We start from the raw sequence: 18,364 nt of genomic DNA on the forward strand, positions 1-18,364 counted from the left end.
GATGCCTGCTGCTTTTGGGATCCACAGCACTTTAGGGTCAAGGATGTCATTGCGTGGTCCGCTTGAATTTGTGGTTTAAAGTGACACACGAGAGTTTCCACGCGCACACACAAACAAACACAGGCACTCATGACATGTCACTCACCACACAACAGTGGATGGTTGAAGGTACGACGACCACAGCTGCTACTCTAGTCTCTGAAGGTCAACTGCCAATGCTAATACTTCACAAGATGTTACGAGAAAACTCTGAGCGGGGAAAGAGAGAGGGAGAAACAGGCTAATCAATGGATCTATTCGATACACATCCTTTGATTTATACAAATGAATTTTTATTATCAGATGGGTATCACCAACATCACCAAATATGATGCACATTGTGACACTGAATGATGCTATAGATTTCCTCAAAACTAAGTACAATTTTTTTTTTTTTATTACTTTTGGGGGTGGGGAAGTATGAATGAATGATTTGTTTTTTTACAAGTACAATATGAATACACGTTTCACTAATGTTTGACAACCAGAGAGGGTCCAAATAGTTTTGTCAGAATTTTCAACTGAGTTGAAAATGATTTATCATTTAAGGTTGAAAATGTCCTCTTGTAAATATTTAGTTTGAAAAATAGTCTCTTTCCTCAAAAATAAATGGCAATTATTTGGATATTTTGTCTAATGTAGTGCCTTTGCAATTCATCACGATCAAAATTGGGTTGTGATGACCTGCTAATAAAACTTTAGGAACTTATATGCAGAAAGTATCATGATGCACTGCATTTGAAATATGATTTTTATTTATTTATTTTTAAGAAATGAATATTTTTATTCTGTAAGGATCAGTAATCCAAAAATTTATCTAAATGTAAGATATTCATAATATGTGACCCTGGACCACAAAACCAGTTGTAAGTCACACAGGTATATTTGTAGCAATAGCCAACAATACATTGTATGGTTCAAAATTATTGATTTTTCTTTTTCTTTTTTTTGGCACCCTCAGTTTCCAGATTTTCAAATAGTTGTGTATCATCCAAATATTGTCCTATCCTAAAAAAAACCATACATCAATGGAAACCACATTATCCACCTTTCAGATGATGTATACATCTCAATTAAAAAAAATTGACCATTATGACGGGTTTTGTGGCCCAGAGTCGCATATTAGAAAGATTTCCATTTTCATATTCTATTCATCAGAGAATCCTTAAAAGATTGTCATGGTTTGCACAAAAATATAAAGCATAACTCTTTTTAACATTTAATGATGATGATGATGATGATGATGATGATAAAAAGAAATGTTTCTTGAGCATCAAATCAGCACAGTAGAATGATTTCTGAAGGATCATGTGACACTGAAGACTGGAGTAATGATGCCAACAATTTAGTTTTGCCATCACAGGAATAAGTTACTTATAATAGAAACAATCATTTTAAATTGTATTAATGTTTCACAATATTACTGTTTTATTGTATTTTGAACAAATGCACTGAACCCCTGACCTTTGAACAGTAGTGTATATCATATGATTGTGCTAGCCCTTCTTGATTTAGTGGGCCTCCCTTGTCACAGGAGCCCGGGACGACGTTCCCATTTGTCTCCCACTGTTGATGGCACAGAGTTAGAGGAATGGAAGGGAAAAGTGCCCCACACACGTTAAGTTACTGTCAGCTGCTGCGGAGGCAAAGCTCAGTTTTCCAGGCATGAACACTGCTGGATTCATAACGGCTCACACACGCCCAAGCCCCAGCCCTTCTGCCGTTTAAACTGGATAAGCCATTAAAACAAATAATTTCATCTTCTCTGGAAAAGCACTTAGTGCTCTCTGATGAGAAACCGAGGCCACCCTCAGCCGGTAGTAAGCCATATATATTATATATATATATATATATATATATATATATATATATATATATATATATATATATATATATATATATATATATATATATATATATATATATATATATATATATATATTCTCCCAGCCATTCTTATCAGTTTATGAATTTATTGGCTGTGGTACCAGAACGATTCTTAATGCTGAGGGGACTAGCTTTTAGTTAGCTTTGTACTCTCATCTGAATGGATATCCTTCAGTTCGGTTCACTGTCTTGATACATCTTTCTAGTAATAGTGTGAGTTTGTCTCCTCACATTAAAGCTCAGAATTAAACGCGTGTGGTATGGTTTATTTAACTCAAAGATGTCTCTCTCTGTCTTAGTGGAGCCAAAGGTGTACGTCTCTGCTGGATCTTCTGCTCTGATCGACGGTGGCAATGAAACCACAGTGGCCACCTGTATTGCTGAGAGAGCTCGGCCCCCTGCCGACGTGTCCTGGGAGACAAATCTGTACGGCACGTCTGAGGCCCACATGCAGGACGATGCCAATGGCACCACTACGACCCAGGTGCACTACACCTGGCAGCCCTCCCGTCACGCCCAGGGCCACACGCTAACATGTGTGGTCAAACACCCCGCTCTACAAAGCGACTTTAGGATACCCTATATCATCAACGTACAGTGTGAGTATCTGATAGTTTTTTTGTTTTGTTTTTGTTTTTTATAATAGTGTGACAAGTGTGTGCATGATTCCGTTTATGCAGGATCCACTTTTTTTTTTGTGCAAATTTACTAGCCATAACGAAGTCTTATTGCCAGCTTCGTATTTAATTTTTTCAATAATAGAGCATAGAATAGAATAATTTTATTTATTTTTTATTAGAGCACACTTGTGTAACTGTTTCACTATTTTGAAAGATGTTTCGCTATTCATAATGTTCACTTTTCACTGTTTCACTATTTTGAAGAACCTTCAAAGTTTGTACAAGTATTTTGACTTATATTGTATACATTTTAAAAACTCATTTGCATATATTTTATAAAATATATCAGTTTTTCTGTACTCTTTCTTCTGTTTTATAATTTTGCAGTTTTTTAAGAGTGCTTTTACACAATAAATGCCATTTTAAAGTTTGCTTCATTTAGTATTAACACAACAGTTTGTGTTAATATTTTGTTGTATTTTTTTTAATTACCTTTTTTTTTTTATAGTGTTCAATATGTAATTTATAGCATTTCCTTAGAAGGATTATTATAAATGAGAAAAATTAAACTGAAATGCATCCACATGAAATGGAAACCAGCATCATATCGAATTGAGGTATTGGGAGTCAGATCAAATCTGGAAATCTGTATGGATTATCAGCCCTAGAAGCATGTGGGTTTTTTTTATTTGTTTATTTGCTCACATCACTTAAATCAGTTAAAAAAAAACTGCAAGAATCTGACTTCTTGCAATTTAAACCATGCAACCACTTATCAGGCAATTGGCCACTAAACCTATTTACTCCCAAAAGCCAAACTTGACTCATTTGGTGCTTGTTCCTGTGTGCATGCAAGCCTGTTATTGTTTGCTCAATCTAAGTAGCTTCTCCATGAAGATTTTACAGTAACTTGTTTTTTTTCTATACCACGTCAAGCAATCTGATTTATGTCCAGAGCTCACATCTGTTTTCCATATCACCCCAGTGCGGTAACTATCCACATGACATGTCTTGATGCCGTCTTGTGCGTGATGGAGCTAAAAGCCCTTTTGCTAAGACACAATCCTCAGGGTTTCATGAACTTATACTGAATATGGGTAGTGATGCTTCAGACAAATCAGACAACGTTGTTTAACTATTTCTGCACACAGACGTCTAAGCACCATTGAGCAGCGAGGAAGGTGCGTAAGTTTGTATCTGTGGTGGTGGCGAGTATGTAAGCGCAGAAGTCTGCTGTATGAAATATAGATGTAGCGGTGAAGGGAAGGCACAGGAAGCAGCCGGTGTAGGGAGTGAGGAGGGAGAGGTCACATCAGTCATGGGACGACGCTTCTGCACTCAATAGGGGCTACAGTCACAGAAGACTTTTTTTTTCATTTTCCATCCATCTTTTTTTCATCTCATAGGGTCAGCATGACATCTTGATTCAGCACGCTCACTTAAAGAACTTTAAAGAGCTTTTCTAAAGGCACAAATCAATAGTGTCCATTGTCTTTGTAAGTGGTCTTGTACTGCTGGTCAGACACACAAAGTCCTAATGATGAATTGTTGCTTTATGATTAATTAGTAATAATAATGTTGTTGTTATAGATTGCTACTTTATTGTTGTACCATTTGTCATGGATATAAAAATTCGCACACAAATTGTTTCTGCCTCAGCAAAAAATAAGGTAATTAGACTTGCAAACTTAAAATTGCGACAACTTTTCTCATAATTGTTTCTTTATATGTAGAAGTTGCTTTATATCTACACCGTGTTCATTATATCTAAATTGTTTAGAGCAATTTGAAGTCACTTTGTTAGATACAAAGTCACATTTATGATCAATAGTCTCAAATGGGAGACAATGTCAAAATTGCAAGATTGTGACTAAGTCTTGTGACTTACTTGGTATTTCTCCCAATTGTGACTTTTTTTTCTTGCAAATATAACTTTCTCATAATAATATAAATAATGACTTATTGTCCAATTGGATGCTCTCTAGCATGAGACTGCCCCGCCCACTAATACATAACACATGACAACTGGCAAATGATTTATAGCTGTGACGTTAACTAAGCCTTTTAGCTCTTTAAAAATTGATATGTCCTGCCCAAACTTTCTGTTTCAATAGGAAATGCGTCAACACAGGACCAGAAAATTAAACTGCACTTGTCATGTCATTTCATTGGGTCTTAAACAAGGCATAGCCTAGCCTCACCTTTCTTAAACTACTCTGAATGATTCCTTTGTGCTTTGTGTGTGTGCGCAGTTGCTCCAGACATCTTGGTGCTGGGCTATGACGGTGACTGGTATGTGGGCAGGGAGAATGTGCAACTGAAGTGTCGAGCTAAGGCCAACCCACCTGCCCAGCACTTCAGATGGATCAGGTGTGTAACCACTACACTCACAATAGCCAGAACGCACCATGTCTGGAATGGGTTCAAGAGTGTTATTGCCGGTTTCCTGAACTCATCTCAAAGCATCAGGTTATCTCTACGATTCACAACACCAAGAGTAGCTTTCAAACTGTCAGGTTTCAATGCAAATTACCAGTATTATGAGTGAATGCCCAAACATTGTACTTGTTCAGAGCAAATCTAATTCTAGGAATCCACTAATCTGTTAATGTTTGTCAGTAATGTTCACTAAGTTAGAAGATTGCACGTCAATCATGTGAGCTTAAACATTTATTAATTGTAGCTATATCTGCCTCAAGCAGTCAAATGTTTTGACAAACCATTCTTTGAGGAAAATGACTGCAGTGGAGTAATTTTTGAACTATAAAATGACATGGAATGGGAGTCATGGGCAAACAAAAATGTTTAACAAATCAACTTGTTGACACACATGCTAGCCACTTGTTGGTTTTATTTTTTATCAATATCTGGTCCAACTAATCAGTTTCACAAAAGCTTTTCACTTTTTGTCTGCAATTAACCATTAAATTTAGTTGGTCTTTAAGATCTTTAATGGACTTTATAATCTTAAGACATGTGTTTTCAGTCAAGCTTTTGACTGACATTCTAGATTTCTGCTGCTACTGACATTTTCCATAGTGCCTGGGCAGACTTTGATAAAGGAAAGAGTTTGATAAAGACGTGTTTGCATGTTTTAGGTTGGATGGAGAGATGCCAGATGGCGCAGAGGTGGTGAATAACTCTTTGGTGTTTATGAGACCCTTGCAGAAGAACGACTCTGGGGTTTACAGGTGTGAGGTGGCAAACGACATTGGACTGCACAGTCGAGACATTAGAATACGTGTTCAGGGTGAGTAAGAGACTTGAAACATGACATACCCATCTTACCAAAGTTTACCAGTTTGTTTCACATGTGAAGCTGGAGAAACTATGGTAAGAAACAACATCAAAACATTACCAATCAAATTTATTTAACACTCAAACACACCCAGTGTTGGTGTGTTGAAATGTTGGCATTACTCTGAAACGAATGGACTGAGAACGCAGTATCTGGTTTTCTTCAAGGAAAAGTTCACCTGAAAATATTAATTCCTAGCATTAGTTACTCATTTTAAAAATGTATGCCGTTTGATTTTTGTTTTTTATGAACAGCAACATGAGGGTGAGTACATTTTATTTTTGGGTGAACTATTTCTTCGAGCTCCACAGATCTTCTTTAGAACCCACTGATCCCATCACTCAAAATTACATGGGTCCGGATCCATTTTTATGAGGCACACAAGCTTATAATAATTTTCCTGAACCAGAAGCCTTTGTCTGAAAGGCATTGGCTCTGTATTTTAAATCAATTTTAAGTTCAGATCTGGCTTTTTAAAAAAAGTTTTGATGGGTTTTTATTGGGTTTCTTAAGTCATTATCTAATTGACCTCTGAGACAGGTGTTCTCTGTCACGTTCCATGATGTTTATCTCCCATCATTTTTGCGTGAACATTAAACATTGAATCCTGTTGTTTAATGAGTTTCTGTGATAGTCACACTTACTCTCCCTCTCTCTGTTGCTCTTTCTCCCTCCCTTGTGCACACTTACATCTCTGAGACTGTCACGCTGTTATACAAGGGGAGAATAGAGCGGAAGCAACCTTGACTGAGAGATGTCCTAGATTCATGAAACATTCACCAGCTCTTTTCAACCGCCATTAATTATGTATTTTCTTTTTAAATTTACTTATGCTCTCCCTTTGAGAAAGATTCCGCTTCTATGTGCATGAAGCTGCGTTTCTGTGCGTGTTTGGTTATTTTTTGTCAAAGTTGTCTGCGTCTATCTTCTAAGAGTCCCTTTGCGTCATTTGAGTCGTGATGTTTTTGCAATAATGCCTACTGCTACTATTTGCGTATTGATGGAGTGAATGTGGGTGTGAAAGTGTGTGTGTGTGTGCTGCTGTTAGTTGCTGATCTTTGTGCATGAGTATGGGTGGGCAGTACCTCCTGCATGTTAAAAAACCCTGCTGCTACCTGTGTGGTTACCAATCACCCCCAAATACACACCCTCCAAACGGGTTTATCCATACAGTGTATGGACAGGAATGGGATACCACACAAATTTGGATTTTATGGAAGCACAGAGAACAGAAGCATGAGAGAGAAGGAGGGATTTCTGACCTTTCCGTGACTTGTCCTGTCTTTATGTCCTGTTTTCTTCCCTTCTGGACGTTGACATGCTGAGGCCAGAGGCTCTACTGTTTATTGATTGAAACAAATTATTCTTTAACTCGCTGGGCTAAATTGAATAAATTAAAATAAATTGACATCATACATATCCTTGTGGTTTAAGGGGATAGTTCACACAAAAATTAAAATTCTGTCATTATTTACTCATCGTAATCTTGTTGCAAACCCGTATGATTTTCTTTCTTCTGCAGATCAGGTATTTTGAAGAATGTTCATGCAGGTCTTTTCCATGCAGTGGTGTTTAAAGGTAGTCTTGCATTGAGTGCTATTTTTCAAGTCTTCTGAAGCCATACAAAAACTTTAATTGTACAAAATGTAAATTGTTATCCGTGGAATCATTGAGTCAGTGATTTGAAGTTGAATGAATCATTCAGACCTAGTTCAAATGCCCAATTTGTGCACTGATTCAGTTCTTGAGTTCAACTCACTGAATCATTGACACTTGAGTGGTCATATAAATTATAAACTGTCGTGTGGAAAAGAGCTGTGAATTTTCTTCAAAAAAAAATTTCACTCAAAGATATAACCATGCACAGGTCTAAAAAAAAAAAAAAAAAAAAGTTGAGTAAATGGTGACAACCAGGGCTGTCTAGACCATGCTCTGCCCTTTTAGATGTTAGGATCAGCCTTTGGTGATAACTTAGATTTTTGGTTGAACTATCCCTATGGCTTTATATATGCAACAAATGTTTGTGTCGGGAATATCGTGGGCGAAAAATCTTTTTTTGTATAAAAAATGTTGCCAATACAATATAGAGAACGTTTCAGTTTTCCTGAACTAAAAAGCTGCTCTTTCCTGCATGCATATATATTCAGTCACCAGACCCACAGATGCATCCAAATTACCTTTAACCTTGCGGGAACAAAACAGTCCAAGAATGCTTTATGTATGCTATATTTATTATTCATTCCAGCAAGGATGAGCAAATTATTCCCCATTTTAGCTGGAGCATTTGAACCGCGTAACCCTGAAGAGCTTGCAGCCTTGATTCCTGAGAGTGAACTCACACGTTCTGCACTCAATGCATGCACACACTTCACAGACAGCTAAATAGCTCTCATTGCGCCGGGAACAGGACACTCCATAATGGGATAGTTTGACTTTCAGCTTTCAGTCTCCGAGAATGCTGCTTGCATAGTCCAGATGCATGCCCCAGAATGCGATGAAACGCTACACGCTGCTCCCTAACACAATCAAGTGATCAATGCATGGTAATGGCGTTAACGCAATATTCTATCCTAGCACCATGTTAGCAGTTAGGCGTAGCAGCCACCCAATCCTCTGGTATCTTCAACGTCTGTCCCTCTCCCCTCCCCCAGTAGCACGTACCCTTTCCCTGATCCCTTCCTTCCACTTAGTTTGTTCTCATCACTCAGCTATGTGGTCATCCGTACTCCCTCTCTCAGCTAACACAAATTTTACTCATTAGGTTTCATTGTTGCAGATGACTGTACTTTCAGTGTTAGCTGGAGATGTTAGTATGTAGCTCCTCATGAATCCTTATCATGATAGCTTATCATGAAGATCCCAACTCTCCTTTCTCTTCCATGTTTTTAGTCATCTTTGCTCTGGACAATAGTTTCAGGTTTGCAATCACAAAAGACCTTACCCAAAACCTGTAACTATTGCATCCACAGCAATAGAGGGTAGAGTTCTGTTATTCATGCTATATGTCATGCTAGAAGATATTACAATCTTTGAAGCAGATTCATATGACTGTTAATGATATTTTGATGTAGCTGGCATTGACATTATCTACTTTTCTTTGTCTGTCCATCCCTGCCTCCTGCCCCCCCCCCCCCCCTCTCTTGCCTCTCCTTCCTTCCCTCTATTAGATCCTCCCTCAACCACCACCATGCCCCCCACCACCCCTGTGCGCCTCCTAACCGCCGACATCTCTGCCACCGCATCTGGCAATAAGCAGCGAGCCCTCATCACGTCTCCAACCCTGGCGCCTCTGCCGGAGGGGAGCCTAGGCACGATTGTGGGTGGGGCAGTAGGCGGAGCCCTCTTCCTGCTGTTGCTGCTTATTCTGGGTGGAGTTTATTACCAGCGCCAACGGCGGACCTTCCGCGGCGACTACTACACAAAGCGGTATCACGGCCCCTCGGATATGCAAAAGGCTCCCCAGCCCCATGAGCTGCAACAAGTTTACAGCAAAGGAAGCCCTGACACCAAGCTCAAATCCAATCAGGATAACGGCACCATCTACCCAGATAAGGATCGAGAAGAGTGGGGTGATTTCGACCGCGAGCGATCGCCCAACGGTCGCAGCAGAGTTCTGAGGGAAGCAGCCGGTCAAATGAATCACCATAATCATCACAACCTCGAGCACGGCTATCACAGCAACCATCACCCTGTCCATCCACAAAGCTTCAGTCCAGCCCATCATATCCAGAGGAGCTCGCTGCAGCCGGAGCCTCGCAGGTTTGCCGCTCCGCAAGTCATGAGCAACGGCTCCCCCTACCTGTCGGAGGACTGCTACGACAACGACTACGTGTCTCACACGGATGGCTCCATGATCTCCCGGAGGGAGTGGTATGTCTGAGACGAACGAGCAGGAAGAGACTGCATAGACACTTACGAAATGCTTCAGACTGCAAAATGAGGACGATCAGAGTTATGTAAAGAAAATTAGTAGGAAATGCACCTTTTCTAGTAGTTTACTTTTTGTTTTTGTACATAAGCCTAATCATTAGTTAGCTGACTTAATAGATGTTTTGGGACCAAGTGAGGGTATAATTCTTGTCTTCGTTTCTTAGATTGGTGAGGCAACAAGACGTCTGCTTTGTTTCACCGATAAACCAGTTCAGGGGTGCTTTAAGTTGCCAAATCAATAGCCAGTCTCCTTTCCCTTGCACAGTAAGGTGAACTGTGTGATTTATTTAAAAGAAAGCAGTTTGAACAAATGCAATTTGTATTGAGATCCTGTCGATTAAGTGTTTCAGATCAGCCTCGCCATGAGCGATGAGTTTCGATGAGTCACGTCAACTTTCAATGCTGTCACACTGATGGAGGCAGAAATTAGCTCCTGTCAACAGCCTGGCGGTTTCCATGGCAACATTTATTTCTTCTCTACTGGCATTCAGAGTTGCTGTAGGGAGGAGCTAGACAGGGAGGACCGTGCTGGATTTGATAAAGCCCAATGGGCGAAAGCCAGACAGGATGATTGCCGAAATGGGGTAGCTGTAATTGTATCAATTCAGCTTCCATTTGCATACCCCTGCGCCAGTGTATTAGCTCTGGATTTCTTTTGCTTGTGCCATCAAAAATCTGTTTGCAGGAGACGGTTGGACAATGTACATTTAAAAACTACTGCCATTGTTCAACATGAAAGCTTGTCCTGTATTAATGTAGCTGTCTGGCTTGTCTTCGTCAGACCATCACTGCCCAGTGTTAACAACCTCCGACTGAATTCAGCGACTGTGCATTACGTCACAATTCGAGTCCTGTGCCTGTCTCTTGTGTTTCTCTCTGTGTGTGTGTGTGTGTGTGTGTGTGTGTGTGTGTGTGTGTGTGTGTCTGTCTGTCTGTCTGTCTGTAATATGTAAATCCAATCAGCTGGTGTTAACCAACAGTGTTTTGATGAATCGGCTCATTACCTGTGCAATAGTGTTCAGATTTCTATTCACATTCACGCACATAGTTTAACGCAGAAGACGATAGCCTAACACACACGTTATTGGTCATTAAACTTGTGTTGGCTGGATCTTAATAAACTAGCAGATGCGTATGGTTGGTTTTTGAGAGATTGGAGATGATTATTGTAGTGCCTTAAACTGAAGACGTGCCCTGTAAGCATTATAATGTGCATGCAAAAGTTACGAACGAGTGAGTATCTTTTTCAGAAGAAGTATGCGAGTAGTTTTGAGGCATAAAGTGGTCAAGTTGGGTCTTGAGATCATCATTTTGTACTGCGTTTTGTTCACCACCTTGTTTTGTGACATTTTGCTTATTTCAGACAATAACTAATTGTTTTGCTCGCATTAAATGACGTGTGACACTTGAGTCACGGTGCACATCAAAGAGTTATGAACTTAAAATGTCTGTGTACAGGTTTGGACAATGCAGAGGTGAAGAATTAGATGAAAATAAGGTTATGTGTATATATGCTGGCAGATAGGAGAACCTTGTTTTGTTTGTTAGAATTTATCGTTCCTATAGGAAGCCTGAGATTCGACGGTGGAACGCACTAGAAAACACCACCATTACACCGATTGTGATGAGAGGATCACACGTACACTTTTTCAGAACATCTTTTCCACTTTTTTTTGTTTTACAAAAGAGCTACTGTAACAAAAGAAAATTTAAAAATAAAAATAGCAAGGAAGACATTTATTTGCAATGTATAGATGATACTGAGCATTATTTTGTAAAATCAACCTTTGGGATGCATTTGTTTTCAAATAAAGCACCTTTTTTTCTATGACATGATTCTTTGTTTTATAAGTTGGCTTCAGATCCATTTCTTGCTGGTTGGAGGGGTGAATGTTGAGGTCTTGGGTGTGACTGGTTGCTTCAGCTGCAGAAATGTTCCCTGTGGGAGTCTCCGCTACGCTCCTGGAGGCCTCCATGGATGTATTCTACCTACTTCATCTCCAAAGATCCCTTCGTGCTCTAAACCTCATGCATATTTTGTGGGAAAGCCTGTGGCTAAAAGCTTCCTGTGGATGTGGGCTAAACTTCCTCTCAGACTTACCTAGGATAGCCCTAAAGTGGGGTGGATTATGGACTTGTTGATTCTTGTTTGCACTGCTGTTCTGTCGATCTGTGTGAGAGGAGATGGGGGAGCTGGTTGACGAAGGGAAGATCAAGCACAGCAGTGGGACTAAATGGTGTTTGAGTGGTTTTTGTTTCATAGTCTGTCATCCTGTCCAATCAGCTGGTGGTGGGACAAGCTAGTAATTACAGTTGTCAAAAGTTCCACAATGAGTCAATGTCAAAGTCGGCTCATAAAATGTGCCTATTTATATAGCAAAGGAGTGTTTTAATGCTTTGGACCATCTTGCACCCCAAATCAGGGGAAAACAAGTGTCAAAATTACATCTTGTTTTAAGTAATGTACAAATTATCCTTGATTTATACCTTTTATCTTGACATAGCCTCGATTTTACTATTGGGATGCACTGAAATTAATAAATTTAATGAATTACGTTTTTACTTCTACTTTGTACTATTTATTTTTTTCTTCAGTATTTGTTTACCGTTTCACCGATTCACTGTTTTTAAAGTAATGTAAATCTATAATGTAATGTAAAATGAAAATCTAAATGCAATCTAATTGAAATTATTAAAAAAAAAAAATGAAAAGATTGAATTGGTCAAAAGTTATAGTAAAGGCATTTGCATGTTACAAAATATTTCTGTTTTAAATAAATGTTCTTTTTAAATTTATATTCATCAAAGAGTCCTTGTGAAAAAAAAAAAAGTTTCACATTGCCAAAAAAATATGATGCAGCACAACTGTTTTCAACATTAATAAGAAAACAATGTTTCTTAAAGTTATCAGCAGCATATTGAAAATCTTTCTCAAGGATCATGTGACACTAAAGCTGAAAATTCAGCTTTGCCATCACAGGAATAAATTACAATTTAAAATATTGTAATAGAAAATATTTATTTTGTATTATTTCACAGTATTTGTTTTACTGTATTTTATCAAATCCAGTCTTGGTGAGCATATGAAAATGATTTAATAAATAATTTTTTTAATTGTAATAAAATTGAGTTGATTAATTCTATATTGGTGATTTTTCTAATTTTTGTCAATCAACTTATAAACTACATGTTGTCCTTCACAGGCCATCAGCCTGAGAACCACTTCAATAGAAGCAGCACTGAAACTTGTTCTGAACAATGCCATTAATTAGTTACCTCGGTGAGAAGAAATGACACAAACCTTCCTTCAGGTTTCTTAAGTCCAGGTTACTGTATAATGTCCAGGAAAGTGAGGTTTGCTCACTGAAAATAACGTCATTCATTATCTGAGCAGTCACACTATCATGGGTGAAGAGGTCACTGTCTTTCACTGCACTGTTTGAATAGATTCTCTAAGGAGCAGTATTACCCACCGCCCCCTCCCTGCTCCATCAGTGCCTCTGATTGGTTATATTAGACCGGTAGAATGGTTTTGTTTGCCACAGCCCCCTTCCAGACCATTGACACCGTCCCCATGGCAACAGACTCTTTCCAGGCTTCTTCTTTTGAGGGATACCTGTGCCTCCTGTCTCAGAGAAACAAGAGGGGTTAGCGAGTGGATGAAAGAGAGCAATTCTGTGGGAAATAAAAGGGAGAGGAGATGGGAAATGAGGGGGAGCTTGAAACAGGAAGAAGGGAGGAGTCAAAGATGGACCAAGGTTAAAAAGGAGAAATGGGGGACGATGCAACATAAATACATGCATGAAGCTGAAATATGGCATTATAAATTCCTTCTATAAAAGATGGACACTTTAAAAGGCTGTGATCTGTCATTGTGAGCAAGGCTTTTTTTTTCCTTCCGGAGGATATTTCTTTTGGAAAATGTGTCACTTTCTGCTTCTCAGATATCCATTTTTTATGACATATTTTTCCACTAATACATCATAGTGGTCATGAAATCGTTCCCTCAATGGTAGGTTGTTATTAAATGTTCAGTGCTCCATTTTAGAGTCTCACATTTATCAGAATTAGAACACTGGAAAGTGTTACTGCACTTATTTCACAGTCACAGATATACTAGGTGGGGTGTACAAATATGTAACCAAATATAGTGATAATCGGCTTCCAGCTGGTTCTCAAGATGTCATGTTAACTACTTAAAGACAAATATATAAAAACACAAATACTAGGCACTATATGCGTTTCCTTTCCTCGTGGTGATTTAAGGCAACACAACCTATCCATAGCTAAATGTGTTTATTAGCCATTTTTCCTTACACCCAAGAAGAAATGTTCTCAGCTTGGCAATAGTGTAAGAATTCAATGTGAAAAAAAGAAGGAAAATAATCTCTCTGATTTTTATTCTGGATAATATATATATTTACTTTAGACTGTGAATTGCAAATAAGTTGTGAGTTGCTGGTTTATGCGCCATTTGGAACTGAATTCCTTTGTAATTATTTTAATTGAATTTGAGTTAAGGTAGCAAACGATGCAGAACTGCTATTTGAATTTGGATTTAAGAAAGTAAAATTGTAAGAAAAAGTTAAATTGTATGAAAAGGTTTCATACAATAATTTTTAATTGGGCTAAGGAAAATCTTGTCAAGATTGAGTGTTAAAAGGTTCTTTAGGTTATTAATGTTTTGTTTTGTTTAAATGTTCATTGAAAAGTTCTTTGGGGAACCCAAAATGCTGCTTCTATGGCATTGTTGTGAAACCACCTTTTGAAACCTTTATGATAGACAGGGACCACCCAGAATCAGCTGCTCTTCTCAACAGTTGCACACATTATACCCCCTTCATAAAAATCTGCCAGTTTAAACAATGACATTCACAACAGAAGATGACCTCTGACACTTGACCTACCTATCTCCTTTCATTTGCCAGAACAAACCTCTTGAAATCACTTAAGTTGTGGTCTTTCTCTCGTCTAGTGTCCTCTATTAGGACAAACGTGTTATATTGAGTCATTGAGCCCTTTGGGTCAGCTGCATCATAAACCTTTGCCCTTTTCAAGGATATTTCTCCAGTTCCTCCCATTGCCCAACAGACTGTAGTTGAATTTCACAGTAATTAAGACTCATGGGTTGCGAACACACAACAGAAACCCTTTCTGGTCAAACACAGACAAACTCCCTACCTGCACTCCAATATGGCTATCAGGTGTCAGCCAGCAGGGAGGGCCAGCTTTCCCCATGTAACATTTACCAGAATGCATTGTGATGCTTTATCCCTCACCCAGCTCCTGTTATCAAATACCCGCTGAGAGCGTTGAATGAATTACGGGGTGTCCGTGTCCAATACGACAATCTGAGACCCATAACACTCAGTCTAAGAGAAACACCTGATCCCTTTAATCAGGTTTAAAGATGCCTGCCACCCCTGAACCGGCTCTAAGCGAGTATAAACTCATTTAATCCTCCTTTACTGTGGGATCACCTCTGCTCTGAGCCGTGAATTTCCCAGACAGAGTCTAGAAATCTTAAATCTGCTTGGTAAACATCTCTTAGATAGGATGAGAGGACCTTCAAAGGGTACGGTTCAAGTCTGGACTCACCTGTGAAAGGTCTTAAGTCCTGTGGGGTTAAAGTGAGCTGCTAAAAGGCACCTGAATTATGGTCATGGCACTTAAGAAGAGAACCACAGAATAGGGACCAACAGATTTCAGAAGATGTTTGTAGAGGATTGCTGAAAGAAATAGCTCAAGAAAAAGCTCCAAAAGAGCACACCAAATTCTAGAAGTTTATGTACAGTTTTATCAAATAAAAAAAAATTTTTTAAAGGTAACATATCATGAAAATCTGACTTTCCCCGGTTTTAAGTGCTATAATCAGGTACCCAGTGCATCTACCAACCAAGGAAACGTGAAAAAGATTAACCAGTAACTTTGTTTTGGTAAGCCTTTTTCTGCAAGCTTCTGAAAAAACGAGCACGTCTGATTTCACTCACTTCATGACGTGGCAAAGGGATCTCATTATAATATTACCGCCCCTTAATCTATAAGTTTCCACCCGCTGCGCCGTCATTTTGATTTCACAAGCGACAACGGTGTACCAGTTCTAATGCCATGGTGAAAGTTTGAGCAAAACATGCTAACTGTTCTGCCTTTGGCTGCACAGACGAGCACAGAACACTATTTAGTCCCAGGAGACAGAGAGCAGTGGATTTATTGATTTATTTACTGTATGCTGCTGCCACACAGATCTAAACTTCACAGACACATTCTGGGCACACCAGAGACTTATATTACATATTTTTATATTGTAAAAAGGGGCATAATATGTCTACTTTAAATTGAATGTGCCCTTGTAGTGTACTTTAAATATTGTGTATGTGTGTGTGTGTGTCTGTGTGTATGTATATGTGTGTTTGTGTGTGTAAACATATATACACACACACACACTTATTTTCGTGTTTTGATGTGTTGACTAACATCCTAAAAAATTAATTGTAATTGATGTGTTATTTATACTTGCATTAAAAGTTCATATATTTTTATACTAAAGTATATTTTAATACACATTAACCATATAAAAGTATAAAGAATTATAAGTCCTACTCCAGTATTCAACTAATTGAATATATAAAAAATCTAAAGCATTTCCATTTAATTTCAATTAACATGCAATTAAGTGTCCAAAAACATTAAAAGAATATACTTACAGTAAGTGCAAACTAAATTTAAAATATATTATCTTTGTAATGAGTGCAATTTTTTAAGTTTTAAAGTGTACATTTTTGTCACATGGGAAATAATTTATTTAGATTTAGAGTGAGTAAACCAAATGTCTGTGGCTTTGTTATTTGTATTTTTTGAGGTGAATATTGTGCAGCAAACGACAGCTTTAACCCTTGCTGAATTGAACTGTAAAGGGTCTTATGACTCGCTGTAGGGGGCCCATCTGTGGTATTACCCGCCAGACGGTAAAATGATGGCCTCTCCCCTGCCCCCTCCCAGCCCTGCCACCATCCCTGACCATTGTTCCCATTCACATATAATCCCAAACAAAGTTAAACTTCCAGAAAACATCTATAGAGCTATACATAGACACGCTGGACTGAATGCTAAGCTATGTGCTAATTAGCAATAGAAGGGTGGGAAGAGGGAAATTTTAGTAAAGAAACATCACGATTAATGTTGGGAACATTCTCAGGTACTAACAGAGTTCCTCTCTTATCCTTAATCCGTTAACTCCTTGGATATTGTGCAAAACTAGCCAAGGTTAAAGGTCAACGTGATGAATCTGCACCAAAAACTTGAACCCAATCTTTGTGGGAAAATGTTTATCCCTTATATTAAATTTCAGGATTTATATTGAAATTATTTAATTTTGCACCTTAAAAAGAAGGCTACTGCTTGTTTTGTCATTTTATCATTGTTAAAATGGCCTGTCCTATCCTAGTTTGTGTAGAGTCATCTGAAGAAACAGTAAACACTGTCACACTACCAAAATATTGCTATTTGGTTTGAGCATCCTGAAATAAGGCATATCATCAACCAAGACATATTTCATCCATGTTTTAATTTATACGCTATACAAATGATGTTGTGCAGCACCTTGTTTAACAATAAATAAAAATGCAATGTTTTGTTTTAAATTGGGTCACACTATTTTTAAGGTCCAATTCTCGCTAACAAACCATTAACTACGACTTTTGCATCCTATTTTGCTGCTTATTAGTAGTTAGTAAGTTAGTTGTTAAGTTTAGGTATTGGGTAGGATTAGGGATGTAGAATATGGTCATGCAGAATATGTGCTTTATAAGCACTAAAAAACAGCCAATATTGTTAATAATAGGCATACTAATAAGCTACTAGTTAATAATGATAATTGGTCCCTATACTAAAATGATACCAAAAATTACTTAAATTAAACTTTAGGAATTAATTTCATTGGATGCTGTTTTTGATGATTAATTTAAATTAAATGATAATTTGAGAAAAACCGAAGGACGTGATCAGCTGAGAAAAAAAATAGAAAATAACAAGGTCGCTTACTTTGTGGAGTTTACCACTAAATTATATTTATTCTCACGATCTAATAAAAAAAAATATTTAGCAGTATTCATTTCATACCATCAGGGAAGAAAGAAAGGCATTCCGCATACTGTATGAATTCCCTTTCCCTTTAATGGTGTAAAATTAATATTGTGATATTGAAAAATCAATATTAAATGATATGAGGGGGAAAAAAATATTGTGATAATGCTTTTAGTCATATCGCCCAGCCCTAGTTGCACAGAAATTACACGCTTCACGTTTAACTCTTCACAAGCTGCAGAAATCATATTTTTATTACACTGCCTTCAAATATCACCGTATGGACTTGCTGTGCAGAGATCTGTCACAAGCATAGTTGAATCGCCACTGTGCCAAACATCCAATTCAGTGCCAAACTTTTTGTTAACATTCTCCATCCCAGTGCCTGTTTTTAGCCACAATCCCCTCTCGTCCTGACACCTTACGCCCTCGACCTCCTGCTCTCACTGTCTTTATTCTTCCAGTGCCAGCTTCTGTCAGACCCGGACGTGTGCTCAGCAGGCCAAAT

The 18,364-nt window shown here is 38.2% G+C and overlaps 1 protein-coding gene across 3 annotated transcripts in view; it reads left to right on the top strand.

Annotated features, from left to right (window-relative positions):
• Positions 1–18,364, top strand: part of LOC306855849 (nectin-3-like protein) — a 63,614-nt gene that overhangs the window by 35,027 nt on the left and 10,223 nt on the right. For 2 of the 3 annotated variants that reach the window (XM_079394768.1, XM_079394767.1), the window contains 4 exons: positions 2,226–2,525; positions 4,799–4,916; positions 5,645–5,796; positions 9,012–12,327. In XM_079394768.1, coding sequence (XP_079250894.1) covers positions 2,226–2,525; positions 4,799–4,916; positions 5,645–5,796; positions 9,012–9,724 — 1,283 coding nt within the window. In that variant the 3' untranslated portion in view covers positions 9,725–12,327. Of the gene's footprint in view, positions 1–2,225; positions 2,526–4,798; positions 4,917–5,644; positions 5,797–9,011; positions 12,328–18,364 lie in introns of those variants that run through there. The other variant, XM_079394769.1, reaches the window with a different exon arrangement.

The sequence above is a fragment of the Barbus barbus genome (assembly GCF_936440315.1).
Source record: "Barbus barbus genome assembly, chromosome: 36".
Classification (NCBI taxonomy): Eukaryota; Metazoa; Chordata; class Actinopteri; order Cypriniformes; family Cyprinidae; genus Barbus; species Barbus barbus.